General features: G+C 24.3%; 1 protein-coding gene across 1 annotated transcript in view; it reads right to left on the reverse strand.

The window, feature by feature from the left end:
* Positions 1-16,846, reverse strand: part of LOC100205062 (protein furry homolog-like) — a 94,921-nt gene extending 78,075 nt beyond the window's left edge. Inside the window, exons 1-4 of the mRNA XM_065813676.1 lie at positions 16,763-16,846; positions 14,940-15,139; positions 3,312-3,365; positions 2,669-2,749 (exon numbers count right to left, since the gene is read on the reverse strand). Coding sequence (XP_065669748.1) covers positions 2,669-2,749; positions 3,312-3,365; positions 14,940-15,139; positions 16,763-16,826 — 399 coding nt within the window. The 5' untranslated portion in view covers positions 16,827-16,846. The remainder of the gene's footprint in view (positions 1-2,668; positions 2,750-3,311; positions 3,366-14,939; positions 15,140-16,762) is intronic.
* Positions 16,847-18,378: the final 1,532 nt, after the last annotated feature.

An 18,378-nucleotide genomic window follows, 5' to 3' on the forward strand; every position in this document is an offset into this window, starting at 1 on the left:
CACAGTTATCGAGAAAAATTCTTTAGCAACAGGATAGTACCACATTGGAACAATTTGCCGAATGACTTAGTAGCATCAAAAACAGTTTGAGAATTTAAAAAAATATATGATGTCTTATCACACAGCATGTAATTGACTAATTGCTACTATAGTAGGATAATAGTCCTACTCTGCAGAGATAATGTCTGTGCTGTAGAAATAAATAAATAATACATATAGTATATATATAATACATATAGTATTTACATAATATATATAGTATATATATAATGTATATAGTATATATATATATATATATATATATATATATATATATATATATATATATATATATATATATATATATATATATATATATATATGTAAATTATGTTAGTGTATTTTACAAATAGAGTGCTCAATGCAATGCAGTGAAACTTTAGCAATGGTGAAACTGCAAGTTGAAGAAAAAAGTTAGATAAGTGTCTTTTACTAATTTATTTATATATATATATATTTATATATATATATATATATATATATATATATATATATATATATATATATATATATATATATATATATATATATATATATATATATATATATATATATATATATATATATATGTATGTATGTATGTATGTCACACCTCTTAGTTTGTTCTGCACTTTGGCACTTACCCACATACCCACAAAAACTTTGGCGAGTGCATTAAAAAGTGCCTACCAAAAAAAAAACATTGTTTTTTTTTTTTAAAAAAAAAAAGTGTTGTTTTTTGTAATTTAAAGGGTTGTTTTTAAATTACAAAAAATCTTTTTTGTTCAACAAACTTTTGTGAAAAGTTGTGAAAACACTTTTAAGTATTATTTTATTTAGAATTTAAATAAAACGTTTGTTTTTCTGTTTTTATTTTAATTATCTAACTAATTATTTAAATAATTTTTTCTTTTTTTCTCCAATTTTATCATTAATTATTTTAATTTAGAACTTAGATCAAACATTTATATATTTATACATTTTCTTCTCCATTTTTATTTTAATTATTCTATCTTTAATTTTATTTTTAATGATAATTCATCTCCCCAAGGCTGAAAAGGCCACTACAGTCAAGGAAATAACTTTAACTATGGGGTTAACCCTCTCTCAACTTTATAACCCTGAAACATGAACCTTGACAAACAAGACCACTGCGCAGAGAAACAAGTTGAGCACAGTATTAACAGGGAGGTGGTAGGGATTGAACACCTACTCCTAAAAACTTCTGCTCCTAAAAAAAATTTTAATTTTATAAGCAACAACTTTAAACAATGATTGTCTTTTTAATAAACTTTATATAAGAAATATTAAAGTTAATACACTCAAAGAAGAAATATTTTGTTGAGAAGAAAAAAATGACAAACTTTTTTGAAAGCCGTTTGAATTATATAACTTTGATCTTTACTTTCATTTTTATATTATTGAAGTGCATTTAAATAAAGTAACAAATCACTGCTAATGATTTTTTATAAAATATATTATTGAATATTGTATATATTTTTTTATATTTACATAAGTATGTATTTTTTAAATACATAAAAAATAATATCTTTTTAAAGACGAGTAAACGAATAATAAGACTTTGAAAAATGTGGAAAACTTAAGAGAGTCATTGAAAATGATCAATGTAGGTAACCCTAGCACTCATTTAATATATAAAATGTGGTAACCATAATAAAGGGACAGACTACTTGCTTTGTAAGTGAAAGATACAAAGTTTAAACCCACATCCTTGAAGTACTATGCTCAACTTGTATCTCTGTGCAAAAACCTTGTTTGTCAAGGTTATAACGTTACTATGGTATGTAATATAACAACAGTTAAGAAGGTAAAAGTGTAAATTAAAGTAATAAAAGAAAGTAAAAACAACATAAGTAAAAAAACAAAACAAAAAAACAATATAATAAGTAAAAAAATAAAACAAGTACAAAAAAAGAGTAACATCTTTAAAAAAATTTACAAAATTAAAAATGCAATCATAGATTGAATATTTTTATTTTTTCTTTATTTTATTTTATTTTTTATTATGTTTTTCATTCATTTAAAATAGATAATTAATTATAGTTAACCATTTCAAATTTTCTTTAAAAGACACTTTAAAAGACACTTTAAAAGTTATTTTTTAGTTGGTAATTTTAAACTAAAACATAACTTATTTCATCCCATTTAAGTATGACGCCATCAAGTATGTTTCATACATTGTGTATACATAGTAAAGCTGTATTAGATACACTACAGACAGTAAATTGTTAATGTGATTTGAACTGCAGATTTACTTATTAACTATTATATAATAAGAAAATTAAAAAACATAAAGAATCAAGCTGTATGTTTAACTTTTTTGTGATTGCTTCACAAAAAAACATGACTGCATGGTGCCTCCAGTGAAATATTTAGTCCCAACAATTCATAATTTGCAGTTTCTTAGAGAGTTAAAGATTTAGTAAAAATCACAAATTTATTTTGATATTTAATCTAATCAAAGAAAAATCTGAACATCAATTAACAATTTTGGAATTACTTTCTAACAAAACAAAGGTCAAAATATTGTTGTTATAAAATAATCAAAAATATCTTCTTTGTTAAACATTTAAAATCAATAAATTAACATTGAAAAAATTTAACCTGCCTTTAAAATTAAAACTTTTACCTGCCTTTCATACCAAAGAAACAATGTTTTTAGCAATGATGATAGACAATGTTCAGCAACAGAACTTAATGAACATAGAAGCTAAAAAAAAAAACAAAATAATCAAATAAAAACAAATTTTATTTTAAAAAACAAATTTTATAAATGCTTAATTTAATTAGCATTATCCCTTTAAAACTTCTTTATTTTTTATTTTGTTATTTCTTTTAAATTGAAGAAATAGAAAAGCGATATATATTTAAATAAATACATACAAACATGACACAAAGAGGTTTCCATAAAAATTAGAAATGAGGTCAGCAATTTTTTGCCAACCTCAAACACTTATAGGTCAGCAGTTAAACCAGCATTGCCGAATGCCGACCCTAATTCTGAGGGTTGCAAACATACATACATACATACATACATACATACATACATACATACATACATACATACATACATACATACATACATACATACATACATACATACATACATACATACATACATACATATATACATACATACATAATGCACACTTTAAAATACTTTTTTTATTTTTAATAACAGCAAAGTTACTCTATTGCTGTTAATGTTTAGCTAGAATTGGGTGGCTAATGTCAACTTGTTTAAATAAAAAAATCGTAAAATTAACAAATACCTGATCAAACTGTGGATCCTCTCCTCTTTGAAGAGACTTAGATAAAGGCCGCTCCTGAAATTAAAAAAAACTTTAATGGACACAATATAATTGAGATAACAAACAAAACCAAATAAACCTGAAGGTTAGAACCAGGTCTCAAAAATCTTGTTCTAACAATATTTTTGACAAAACAGCTATCGCCTACTTACAGTAGCCACAAAGCGGATATGTGATAATAGATTGTACCTTAACTATACATTGCTTTTTTGTTGTTGTTTTTGCAATAAAGCTATATTTAAAATATCTATATATAAAAAAGGCTTAATTAGTAGTAATTAGTAGGTCTCACCCTCAGGCATTCACTGCTCATGTGTGACCATTCGGCAAATATTATATATGACAGAATTATATATATGCTAAAGTTTTTAAATAATAAAAGGCTTATTTAGCAGGCTTAATTTTAGACTAATAATATTACAAAATCTAAACTACTAATAATTACAAGTAAAGAAAAATTTGAGAAAAATTTGCATGTTAAATTGTTTATTAGGAATGAAAAAAAAAAAGATGGAAAAGGTTTAATTCAAAAAAAGGAAAATGTTCTTACTTATTTGTTGATGAAGTTTTTTGTATCGCTTTTGTTATGGTCTCAATAAAACGCTTAATTCGGACCATAGAGAAAACTCGTAGTTTATATATATATATATGTATATATGTATGTGTGTGTATGTATGTATGTATGTATGTATGTATGTATGTATGTATGTATGTATGTATGAATGTATGTATGTATGTATGTATATATGTATATATGTGTATATATGTATCATATATATGTATATATGAATATTGTATGTATGTATGTATGTATGTATGTATGTATGTATGTATGTATGTATGTATGTATGTATGTATGTATGTATGTATGTATGTATGTATGTATGCGTGCAGATGTATGTGTGTGTATATATATAAAAATGTATATATATATATATATATATAAGAGCGATTCTTTTTGACTAGCGGCTTTCGACATGTTTTGTTGATGAACGTCTTTTTGTTGTTGTTTTGTTATGGTCTCAAAATTACATTTAATTCGAACGTAGAGAAAACTTTACTTTTTCGGAAACTTCGATTTAGATATGGTCTCAAAGTTACCTTTAATTCGGACCGTTGAGAAGACTTTACTTCTAAACAATATTTTTCTCGCTTCGTACATCATTTTTATATCACGACTAATATTATTGCTTTATCACCCAAAATAATTTTTGAACCACTTATTTGGCTAAAATTTATCTGGTATTTTATTTTAGTATTTAGTTAATCTTATGACACTATTTTTTAATATATTATTTATCTGCTGATTTTCATATTTTTACCATTATCAAGGAACTTTTATGCTATATTATATTACATTCATTACTCAGCTTTGTTTTAATTTTCACATGCACAATTTTCGTCTTTTATTATTATTCAGAGAACTTCTTATATCCTTCACTACATTTTTAAATCTTTACATTTTTGTAGGCGATATATATATATTTTCTACTTTTTCATATATTACTTGATTTTTAGTTATGATTTTAAGTTGCGCGGGTTGTTTCATTTTCTAACACTTTAGATTGGTTAACAAAATTCGAATGAAGTATCTATGACAGCGTTAGAGTTTTTATTTAATTTTAAAAGGGTTTTTAATAGGGTATATTGCCATTTGATTGTTTTTGGTTTATTTGTGCTGGAAGTACCTATATGGTTTAAATGGTCTTAGGGGAAAATTTATTAGTATTTTCTGTTTACACACTTAAGTTGTTTTAGTTTTGTTACTGGCGTTTTTATTTTAATTTTAATTTATTGTGCTTAGTTTTTTCTACCGGTGGTATGGTAAGTGATTTATTTAATTATTTTTATTTATATTTTGCAAGTAGATGGACACTTTTTACATCATATCATCAAAAAAATATTAGTGTTTTACAAATTTGGGTGTGGTTGGGTTTTGGCGATTTGTTGTTAATCCTTTTTTACTGCAGTATGGAATAGGCGTAAGTCGCAGGGTGGCATAAGTGGCAATGATGTTTGTCTGACGGGATAAACTAGTTATAAGTGCTGATCCTCATCGAAACGCCAGTAATAATAGACGCGACTCTGAGGAGATGTTTATTACTTAATCACTACACAAATTATGTTTACACATTGGCATTAATGTTTTTTTTCCATTCTGAAGCCTTTCATTGCTGGATGCATACTTTTTATTTTTGTAGTCAATTTTTTGTTTTATTTATTTTTTGTTTGGTGACATATTTTTTGTATATCTTCGTTAAAATTAGTGTTTATAAAACAATTTATTGTTTATTATTATTATTAGTACTGTTTAGGTGCATTGTCTGTCTTATTTATAATTTAAGTATTTCTCTATTAATCTTTATTTTTTGTCTTGACAACTGTCAAAATATGCTTTGTTTGAAAAATAATTCTCCTTTATTCTAATGAACTTCATTTCTCCCCTCAGGCATTCACTGCTCATGTGTGACCATTCGGCAAATTTTATATATGCCAGAATTATATATATGCCAAAGTTTTTAAATAATAAAAGGCTTAATTAGTAGGCCTAATTTTAGACTAATAATATTACAAAATCTAAACTACTAATAATTACAGGTAAAGAAAAATTTGAGAAAAATTTGCATGTTAAATTGTTTATTAGAAATGAAAAAAAAAAAGATGGAAAAGGTAAAATTCAAAATGATGTTTATTTAAACTATATTATTGGCAAATTATCAAATTTTCATTTTTTAATGATGAAACCTTTAACAAAATAATCTTTAATGTTTTCAGAGTAAAATATAATTAGTTTACTTATTTCAATTTAATAGTTTGACACATGCATGCAAGTTCTATTGATTTTTTTAGAACTCTGGAACTCTGGTGACCAAGATAAAAAATGATAGACACCAAGAAGAGATTTTTTTATTAATAATGATAAATTTACACATCTTAGTTAAACAAAGTAAGTCTTAAAATTTCATATACTACTTACCAAAAAATATAAGTGTATTTTAAAGACGTATCCAAAAAGAAATATGAAAAAATAAAAAAAAGTCTAAAATATTTTAATGAAAAAATTGACTTGATATAAGTTGCAGTATTGGCTTGCTTTGTAAGCAATAACTGTACAATACTGCCATACTGTACAATAAAAAAGTAAGAAACAAATTTTTTTTTTAATGTTTAATTTAGTTTGATAATGGCTCTTGCTATAAAAGCTGAAATATCAACAATAATAAATAGCATGATACCGAACATGATGTTTTATTAAATTATATTCAGGGCTGTAAGCATATATGCATACAGCCCTGGGAATTAGGGTCAGCATTCTGCAATGCCAACTTAACTGCTGACTTCAAAGTGTTTGAAGTCAGCAAAAAATTGCCGACCTTGTTTGTTTTATGGTAACTCCTTTGTTTCAAATTTTTTTTGCTGACCTGATGCCAACCTCTAACAGTTTAATGTCGGCAATTTAATATCAAGCTCATTTTTCCTAACTCCAAGGGTGAACTGATACTGAAATAGGTAGCTGAAAGGTTTTCAGTAAATACATCGACTGACTTAATAATGAGAAAATGCAAGGAGTGCTGTTACATCAACTAAGTGGCAGCAATCTTTTTTTTCATTGATCCTTTTTTTTCTTTTTTCTTTTCTGAAGAATTAAAACATTTAAAAAACTATAAAAGATAGAGCAGGAAATTGTGTCTTTAGATACAAATTATCCATTTTATCTTTTAAAACCTAATCATCTTATAATCTTCTTAAAAGATACTGACATTTTGAATGGAGTTTTTAAGGAGATAAAAAATTATAGGAAACTTTTTTTAATTCAGTTTTTATTTTTCAATTGTAATTTAAAATTATGTAATTACTTAAATGTCTTCTGTATAACCTAAAAATAAAAAATATTTCTAATGACAATTAAAATAAGGCATTTCCAAAAAATCAATCATGGAAGCTTGTATATGTTTTGTCAATTATTTTCATAATAATAGTACTGGTAATCTTTGATTTACTCTCATTTAATTCTAATTTATAAAAATATTTTGTAAACTAAGAATGGTACACTTTAATAATCAACCCTAGGAATTAGGAAAAATGAGGTCGGTTATTTACCACCGACCTCAAATTGATCGAATTTATGCTGACCTCTGTTAGAGGTCAGCATAAACTCGGCAAAAAAATTTGACACAAAGGGGTACCATAAAACATAGAAACGAGGCTGGCAATTTTTTGCCAACCTTAAACACTTTTAGGTGGGTGGTTATGATGTTGGCCTCAAACAATTTAAGGTCTGCAAATTCTTGCCATCCTCATTTTTCCTAATTCCGAGGACTGTTACTAGATAAATAAACTTTAATTCTTTGGAAAGTATAAGTTTTAGCAGTATACTTTTTTTTTAATAATACTTTATATATTAGTAAAGATTTCCAGAATGTTGCTGGATTGCATAATTTATCATAAAGTCACAACATTCGTTTAAGTAAATGTTCATTTATGATCTGCATGCGCAAAAGTTCTAAGTTTGTCAAGTTCATGTAGCTATTTTTATAAAAAATAAATTGCTTATAAGTATTTCAAGTGGAAAATTATACCTCAACAACTCATATTTAATATATTTTCAATGAGAAATAGTAGTCATTAATCAATTCTAGGTAGAGTATAGCGTTAGAAAATCATTGTATACTTTTTAAACTATTGCGACATAAAAACGCAAAAAATATATATTTAAACATTCAGGTAGCCTAAAATATGATAAAAATACTTTTGTTATAACTGTTCTTTAAAATAACCACAATAGTATATTGATTATTCATATATCAAATTGTAACAACCATATTCAGGCCCTGTCTTAAAGCGTTACGCATAAAACGATTTACGTAGGCCTTAAGCAATTTTACGTAAGCAATAAGCGATTTCAGTTAAGTGACTTTTTATCATTTTTTAACTTTGAAATTATTCTATAAGCGGTAAGATAAAAGAAGTAATTAATTTTAAAAAAAATCACAATAACTTTTGAATGACGTTTATGTAAAAATATTTGTTACAAAAGTTTGAATGACAATTATGTTTGATATAAGCACTATTTACTAATGAAAAAAACTCAAATAAAATTAAAAGTTCATTTTTATTTTGTTTTTATTTTATTGTAATGATTGATTTTTTAAGCTTGAAGCAAAGATCATAAAAAATAATTTAATTCTGATAAAAAATATATAATTTAATTTAAAACTAATTTAATAAAAATATATAATTTTATTCTGATAAAAAAAATATATAATTTAATTTAGATTTTAAAAATATATAATTTAATTTCGATCTAAAAAGTATATTTAAGTTTATTAAAATTAAAGTTAATGCTTGAGTTTAAATTAACTGTTAAATCTAAAATTATTACTAAATATTGTTCAATATTTAAATTTAATTTGATCTTAAAAAAAAAATCAGCTTTTTTTTATCGCAATCCCTTTTTTTTGGTTTTTCCTTCCTAAACATTTTTTTTTTCAATTCAAAATTAAATTTTAAATAAACGACTGCATCAAAAATTTGCACAAAATGCAAGTTAAACTTTTAATGCAAGTTAAATCGCAGCAATTATTTTTAACAAACAATATATACAGCGATATAATTTTAATAATAAAATAATAAACTAATAAACTTTTAATAAATAAAGTAAATAAATTAACGTAATTTTTTTATTTGCTATTTGCTCCCTAATTTTTTTTAAATAAAAAATCATTTGTAGTTGCAAAGTCACAATTATAAATTTAAGAAATAAACATTTTAAAAATTCAAAAATTCAACATATTTTTATTCATTTATGCAAATGTAGAGAAAAGAAAGAAATTTGGTAATATCAAATATTTTTAATAATTCAATATTAAATTTAATCATTTAATATTAAAAAAAAAATAACAAAAATAAACATTCCTTTACTTTTATGACATTAAATATTGCATTAAGCTAATGCATTAAGCATTTTTTATTTAAAACAAGGCCTGATATTACTTCAAAATTATTCATATATCATATTGCTTCAAAATTATTCATATATCAAATTGCTTCAAAATTATTCATATATCAAATTGCTTCAAGCCAGCTTCTAATTGTAAAAACATAGAAAAATAAAAAATCATACACAGAAATGGAAATGCACAATAGCAGATATCGTGTATCTTTTGATTAAAGGAAATTAGTGTAACCAATTTCTTTCTTGCAACAATTCAAAATTAAGATCATTGTAGTGCTGTGAGGTCTGTTAGTATGGCACTGTTTTATATTTTGGGGTGTCATGACCCACAACCTAGGTCATGATTCATAAAAGACACTTATATAGAGTGAAAAACCATACATTTTAGTTACCAAACGTCAAAATTGAAATCTAACTATTAAATCCAAGAAAGAAAAAAAAATTTATGTTTAATACTTTATTGCATCTAAGAGCAGAATGAGAGCACTCCTAAAACTTCCTTTTTTACAGCACTCAAAAATTATATTTTTTAAACATAGATACCCTACAACACAAAATATTTTTCATTATATTCTAACAAATAAATAAATTTGAACAAAGAATAACCTAAATTTTCTACAAATTTTTGCTATTAAAGTCATAACGACTTTTGGGCATATTCTGGGTGACCATATTTTTAAAAAGGTAATTTCTGTAAGAGAACTTTGTGTACAAATAGCAGGCTCTTTTCAAGTTTTCAGTGGTAATAATTAAGATTTAAAAATAGTTAAGAATGAGCCTGAAATAAGTTTAATGATATTTCTAGAGGAAAGACAGCCCAAAAAACTGTTTCTACCTGGAAAATCAAATTAGATTGATTGCTTGACATTACATCTTGTAAATTTGAAAAGTGCACAAATCAAATAGTTGTTTAGATCTTGCACATATTCAGTGTACCTGTCCAAGGGAAAAAAGATTCCAAAAGTGATCTTACTTGGTTAAAAGCTTGAAAGAAAAAAACTGGCTCTCCATCGAAACATGAAATGATTTGTAATGATACTGAGGAAACAGCTAGACAGGTTTCTTTATAAAAGAGGAAACTGAAAAAAAAGTCAAGCCTAGAAATAAAAAATTGAAAAAAAAGAGAAAAAAAGAGAAAAAAAGATCTTGTTGATTATTTCATAAGTGATAATTCAATACAGTTCGAGTATCCGAAAATAATTACCAATGATAATTTGAATAATGAACCGCTTCAAATGATAACTGGAAACTAAATTTTATGTCTATTAGTAATACTGTTGAAGCTTCTTTAAGATTTGATATTTAACCATATGTGAAACTTTGGCAGAAAAGATTCCACCAGAATTTTAGGGCAAAACAATTTTATTAAAAATTTATAAAAGAAGAACACATAAGTGTTTCTTCTGGACCATTTCACTGGACCAATTGGAATAGTTCTTTTTAAAATGAACAGTATGGAAATACATTTGAACTTATTGTACAGTTGGAGCCATTAATTCCGATCCCTAAAAAATTTTTCAATTTTCAAAAATAAGCTTAATGTCTGGCAATGTGGGTATCTGTTTGTGGATTTGAGAGAAAAAATAGATTTGTCTTTTTTATATCTGTTTAGACACAAAGAACAATAAAGAATAAAATTGATTGAGATGAAAATTTGTAAAATCATCAATTTTATTATTTTTTTTTTTTTTTTTTTTTTCTTTAATTTAAAAAAAAAAGGAAAGAAAAAATCCTCTGGTAAAAAAATAATTTCAATTTTATGACACCAACATTTTTTTACTTTTTTTTACCATTTTTTTCTCATTTGTTAGACACAAAGTACATCAAAAATGGACTAAATTCACTGAGATTGAATTTTTTTAAATTCATGAGTTTTGCCATGTGGCATCTTAAAAAAAAAAAGAGTCTTCCAGTAGAAAAAAAAAATTTTTTCAATTATTCTTTTTGAATTTTTAATTACCATATAAGTTGGCACTATAATTTTGATGCTAGAAGTTTCTTTGTACATTTTTGTTTAAAGTGACGTACTCTATTGGACATCATTTAAAGTGGTCATAATAATGAAAACTTTTTCAAAAAGCTAGTACCTTTATCAACTTTAAGTTTGAACAAGTAATTAGAAAATACTTTGAACAAGTAATTATAAAAAACTTTGAAAGAAACGCAACATTGTTGAAGGAGGACCTCTATAGCTAGATCTGCCAGGCTAATACAATGAACAACAAGATTATTAGCTTTAATTCCTCTTCTCAATAACATCATCAATAGAAGTGTTTATTTTCTTTTTTTGATAGTGAAACTTTGATGATTTCAGGTGTTGCATCCTTTTTTTAATCAAAAAAGACAATATTTGCTCAGCTGTAGCAACATTTTTTGTGGCAAGTAACTTAAAATTTTTTTTTATGATGTTGATTATTTGCAATAATGTGGCAAGCCCTTGTTCAAAAGAGTTTAGTAGAGAGCACACATCTTTTTTTGTTTCTTCTTGTTAAATTTTAACGGACTCTTTTAAGTAAACTTCAAGCGCTTTATTTGACAAATCTAACAGCTACAGCAAATCTAACAGCTTTGATCCCGTCTCAGATCAAATTTTGATGGTTGAAAAATCAAAAAGACGAGGCAGTGTGACATCTTTTCCTTTATCCTTTTTGTGAATGGTTGATTAACAAGCCTCACAAATGCCTTGAGGAACTCGCAAACATCAATTTTAAAGTGAATGATTTGAATTTTTTCTAATTAGATTGCTGTAAGATAGCCTGGGCATTTTTTCATACACAGCACCCAGCAGTTTGTTATCATTGTGCAATATAGCTTGATTTGGCATTTTAAAATTGTTGTTGTATGCCCTTATTTATATTAAAGTTTGTCCGTCAAACTTTATAAATTGTTGGCATGGAGGAAATATTATCCAAATCCGTGAAAAATGTGCTGCGTAGTGGTACCAAAAAAAATACACCAATGAGTGAAAGACAAACCCCTGATTGATGCAAAATTACTATGCAATTAGGAATCTCTAAAAATTTCTGAACTTTTTGTAAGGAAAATTTTTTAAAAAAGAAATGTGTAAGACAATAAAAAGAGATTCATAAGAGTATTTAAAAAGTTAAAAATTGCATTAACTATAGTTTATATTTAATATTTTATTATTATGGGAAATCCTTATAACAAATCACTTATGTAACATATAATACATACTCCAGAAAAAATGTTTTAATGATATAATATACCCCTTTAAAGTTTTTAAAAATTTCTATTTACTACAAGATTTAGCAGTAACAAACTACAATACTTATGCTTACTCTGTGATTCAAGCTGCTATGGTGACTTTTTCATCTTAGTAGCTTGAATTTTCCTAACAGATTTGCAACTGTGCAATTCAAAGTGTTTTAAAAAGAGACAGAATCTGCTTCTAATTCCTAACTGGATGCAACTGTCTTTATTCTTTATTTATGCAGTTATGCAAATACTCTCCTTCCTTCTTACAAAGAATTGAATCAAAACCTGATATTTTGTTTTTTCCTAATAAAATATTTCACAAATAACTATTACTAATTCTTTTATGAAAGTCCTTAGATATTTATGAAAATGCAATTAACTTTAAAAATTTAATGTGTTTTCAATTAAAAATAAGCTTAAGTTAATTTCTTGATTACATATGAATACTAAAATATTTTTAAAGTTTCGTCATATTAGATTGTTTTAGTTCAGGTTATTATAAAACAATGATGTAGCTTTGATAAAAAAAATGGTGCTTTTTATAAAAATTTTAACTTTCATTTATTTTTTATAAATGGAGATTTGGATAAATAATCACTAAATTTTGTTAATAAAAAGTACTAAGTAATATTTTGTGATGGTACTTGCATATAAATAAAGCTATATAAATTTTTGAATATTATTAAAATCCAAAATTTTTGAATGATGTTATTTCAGTATAATGGGCAATAAAATACAAAAATAAAAAATCTTTTTTCTCTGACATAATTTTTATCATTTTTGGTAACTGGAATGTATGCGCTTTATGGTGTATCGTTTCAGGTTGTATTGTTTCATGCAGGTGGCTTTCTTGGGTCATGACTGAAAATGTAATTTTCGAGAAACTTTAAAGGAACTTTTATAGGAACAAATAATGACAAAAAATGATTTATAACTTATTTAAAAATGACTTTTCGAGAATTCAAAACCAATATTAATGTTTAAGAAAAGTTTTTAAATTGTAAAACCATTTATTTTGTACTTAGAGAATTGGATCCTACTATACTCTAAATCCAATCAGATTCTTTTATTCATTACTTCTCTATTTTCACAATTTTTTATTGAACAGAACAGAGTGGTCAAATAGCAGTTTGATTTATTGAATTAATTTTAATTAGTATCATATTCCTAATGATTGCATGGTTTTAACAATTTCAGGATTTAAAATTAATAAAATAACCTTTTTAAGATTATATATGGAAGCAAACTTGTGCATATTTCATGTCAATAACATAATAAAAAAATAACTAAACATAAAAGACAATCATCAATGATACAAATGACAATCATCTTACCAATTTACAAAAATCTGAAACTTTTTTATCAGCAGATTCAAAAAAAGCATTTATTAACTCGCCAATAACAATATCACCAAGACTTTGATTTTCAATAGAAAACAGACTTGTTACACAATGGTTTTCTGGAACTTTTTTGTTTATATTTATACTTTTTTCAGCAAATAGAACTGATTCACTCTCAATGCTTTGGTTGTAACATTTGAATATACCTATTCTACCAGGAGCACTTAACTTCCTTTTAAATGACATGGAGTGAAAACTTTTTTTTAAAAAGCTTTGAAAATTTTTAAACTTAAAACTAAATTATTTTTCCAGTTAACAATAATTAAAACATTTGAATGTTGGAAAAAAACTTGGAACTATAATACCCAGATTTCACAAACTTGAAAAAAAAACAACAAGATTAGTATTATATATACATAATAAACAAATAAACATATATGCATAGTTAACAAATAAGTCACTTTATTTTTAATAAATCCACAGTTTTTTATTTAAAATTCACTCTCATAAAAAACTCAGTTCCTGATTATTTTAAAAAGATTAAAATCACAGTTGCTTTCTTTCATAAAATATTTTTTCAGAAGAACTTTAGACCATAGGATCTAAGACTTTCAGAGCATTCTATAACAGTAGGAGCATTCTATAAAGTAGGGTATTAAACCAATATGGCACATGATTGGGTTAAATAAGGCACATGATTGGGTTAAAACAAATTTTATGTTAAATATTAAACCATTTATGTGATAAAACATTCTAAAGTATTAAATCTTTAAATTGTATAAGATGTTTTTTAACTGTATAAAAATAACATTTGATGTAATCTTATTTTATATGAATGTTTTCTTAAATAACAATAACGTATCTATTTAAAAAACTTATAATCATAAACATTTTGTCAATCATAAACAATAAAATCTAGTATGTTCTTTATGTAAATAAAAAAAAAAATTGTTTATTAAGTAATTTTTAATATTAAGAATTTTGAGTACAAATTTTTGTTCTAAATTTTTATTTAAGATATTATAACTATAAAAAATCAGAAAAAGATTTAGTTGAACATTTTTTGGTTCTACTTACTGATGCATCTGTCATTAGTCTATCAATTTTTTTTTGTGCAAGGATAGTAAATTCTGTAAAAAGGGTTTGGAGTACATATTCTCCAGGATTCAAGTCTGCTGTAGCTCTTGCAGGATTTTCAGTTAATATTGCACTATCATTGCAACGAATCCAAGGTAAAGCTGAGATCTTTTCAACACTCTCATTGATAAATTCATTATCTATAAACATAAATTCACGACATATAAACCTAATTTATATATATATATATATATATATATATATATATATATATATATATATATATATATATATATATATATATCAATTTTTTTAAATTGAATTAAAAAAAAAGATAATTATGATCATTGATAATTAAGTGTCAAAATTATATAAAAGTTTAAAATGTTTTTCTGAATAAATGAAAGTGAGAAAATGATAGAATAAATCAAAAATGTACTGCTTTATAACTAACTGAATTATAAAGCAGTACATTTTTAAGAACTGAATTTTTAAGAAAGAAAAAAAACAACACAAAAACGCAGATACAGTCAATCCAGTAATTTGTAGACTGAGTAAAAAAATCAATCTCACTGGACAAAATATTGGACTAATAACAAATAAGTTATTAAAAATCAACCAAAATGATTTCCAAAAAACAAAATGACAAATACAACAGAAAATGATAGGTAATTAATATTGATCGACAATAACAAATTTGTTGTTAATATTTGGTCTAAATAAATAAAATTAAATGTTCACTCTTTCTTTAATTCAAACATTCTGAGAGCAATACCTCAATACATTAGTTATTACTGTAATAGCAATTTTTGAGTGCTTAAGCACAGTCTTTATTTCAAAAATTAATGCTAAATCTGTGGTAATTTATGCAATATTTATATATCATTTACAACAAAATATTTCAATAATTATATATATATATATATATATATATATATATATATATATATATGTATATATATATATATATATATATACATATATATATATATAAATTGTATATGTATATATATAAAAATGTATATGCATATATATATATATATATCAACTTGTTTCTCCACGCAGCGGCCTTGTTCGTCGAGGTTCGTGTTTCGGAGTTATAGAGTTGAGAGAGGGTTATAACCACTATTAAGTAGCCTCCTCATCTGTAGTGGCCTTTATGGCCTTGAGGAATGTAAATAACAAAAAAAAAAAAAAAATATACACATATACATATATACATATATATGTATGTATATATATATATATATATATATATATATATATATATATATATATATATATATATATATATATATATATATATATATATATATATATATATATATAAAAAGCTTGCATATAAAGTGGCAAAGACCCTGTTTAAATAAAAAAGTCAAACATATAATTCTTGGACTATTTTGACTGTTATGACATTGATTAATTTTTTTTTTTTTTAACTACTTGAAACCTATTATGTTTTTTTTGTTGTTGAGTTCTGAGACTGACGCATTGTGTTATTGTATTTTAATGGTGTTTTTAACCTTTTGTAATAGATTTTATAATAGATTTTTGTAATAAAATGATCAATTTAAATCCATTATAAAAACGGTTTTTTAATGATTTTTGTAAATTCTACTGAAAATGAACTATGTAGTTTGAAACATGTATATCAAACATTTTAAAAGTGTTGTTAATTATATATATATATATATATATATATATATATATATATATATATATATATATATATATATATATATATATATATATATATATATATATATATATATATATATATAAAGTTATTAAAACTAAAAATGTAAGGTAAACCAATTACTTACTATCATGAATACAAATTTCTTTTGGATTGGGCAAAGTAATATCACCACCGCTTTTTTCTGCCATTTTTATTTCATATTTAGCTAGGAATTTTATTAAAACAAAAAAAAAAAATTTATAAAAATATTATGGTAATGAAAACAATAAAAAAAACTTTAGATTTTCATATTTATCTATTTTAGAACATATTACTATCATATAAAAAATTGTAATAGTAAATCATAGAAGCACTTCACAGTAGTAAATATATGCATATAACTTGTTTCAAACCTGTTTCTTAACGCAAGGGTTTGATTGTCCATAACAATTAAAAAAATAATAATTTTAAATAAACCCTATTTATCTTTAGCAGCTCTATGTGCCTTTGGGAGATAAATAGATATAAACTAAATAAGATTTTTAACATAGTAAAAATTATAGTAGCTCAGTAATAATCTATATTACTGAGCTACTATAATAATATATTACATAAAAACATATATACATACATATATACACACACACATACATACATACATACATACATACATACATACATACATACATACATACATACATACATACATACATACATACATACATACATACATACATACATACATACAAGGGACATAATAACTTCCTTATTATGTCCTATATGATTGGAAATTATCCATATGCAGACTTAATAGAGGCTAGTTAACACATTGTTCATACATACATATAATTAAAAAAAACATACACTCATACACACACAAACACATAAAGGTGTATTGTATGATGTTGTTTTGCACCTACTTTAAGAGAGTGCTTGATTAACTAAATCATATATATATATATATATATATATATATATATATATATATATATATATATATATATATATATATATATATATATATATATATATATATATATATATATTATTTATATGCACACACACACACACACACACACACACACACACACACACACACACACACACACACACACACACACATATTTAATTTGCAAAAAAACATTTCTAATGGCCCATTAATTTCAAATAAATTTTAAAAAATTTGAGTGCTTCAATAATAACCTAAATAATTTAAATTGATGCCATTGACTTCTTAATTAATCAAATAGCATAAAGTTTATGATAAGCAAACTTAATTTAGACTTAATAAAAACAAACAACATAAACAAACTTAATTTTTACAACTTATTAAGAAAAAAGCGTAAATAATGATTTAAAAAACTACATTGATTGAAAATTAACAACCAATGATCAAAAAAACTTATTAATTAGTGTTATTAAAAAACTATACTGCTTATAAGGCTTGGAATCGATTTCAATTGCTGACAACATACCATGATTTGTTTTCAAAAAAACAAATTATTTTAGGAATTAACTCCGACCGTAGCCGAAATATCTTAATGTTTTGCATTAAAAATATTTATTTACACTAATCGAAACTTTTCTTTTCAAAAAATTCGGTTCGATATAAGTATTTAATTCTAATTCGATTGAATTTCACTTAATTAAACAATTATAATATTTGTTGAAAAATTATTATTATATTGGTTATAAAACTGTTATATTGATTTCAAAACTATTATTTAATATTGAAGGATAGGGTAAGGAAAGGGGGGATAG

Source organism: Hydra vulgaris, chromosome 12 (assembly GCF_038396675.1).
Source record: "Hydra vulgaris chromosome 12, alternate assembly HydraT2T_AEP".
NCBI lineage: Eukaryota > Metazoa > Cnidaria > Hydrozoa > Anthoathecata > Hydridae > Hydra > Hydra vulgaris.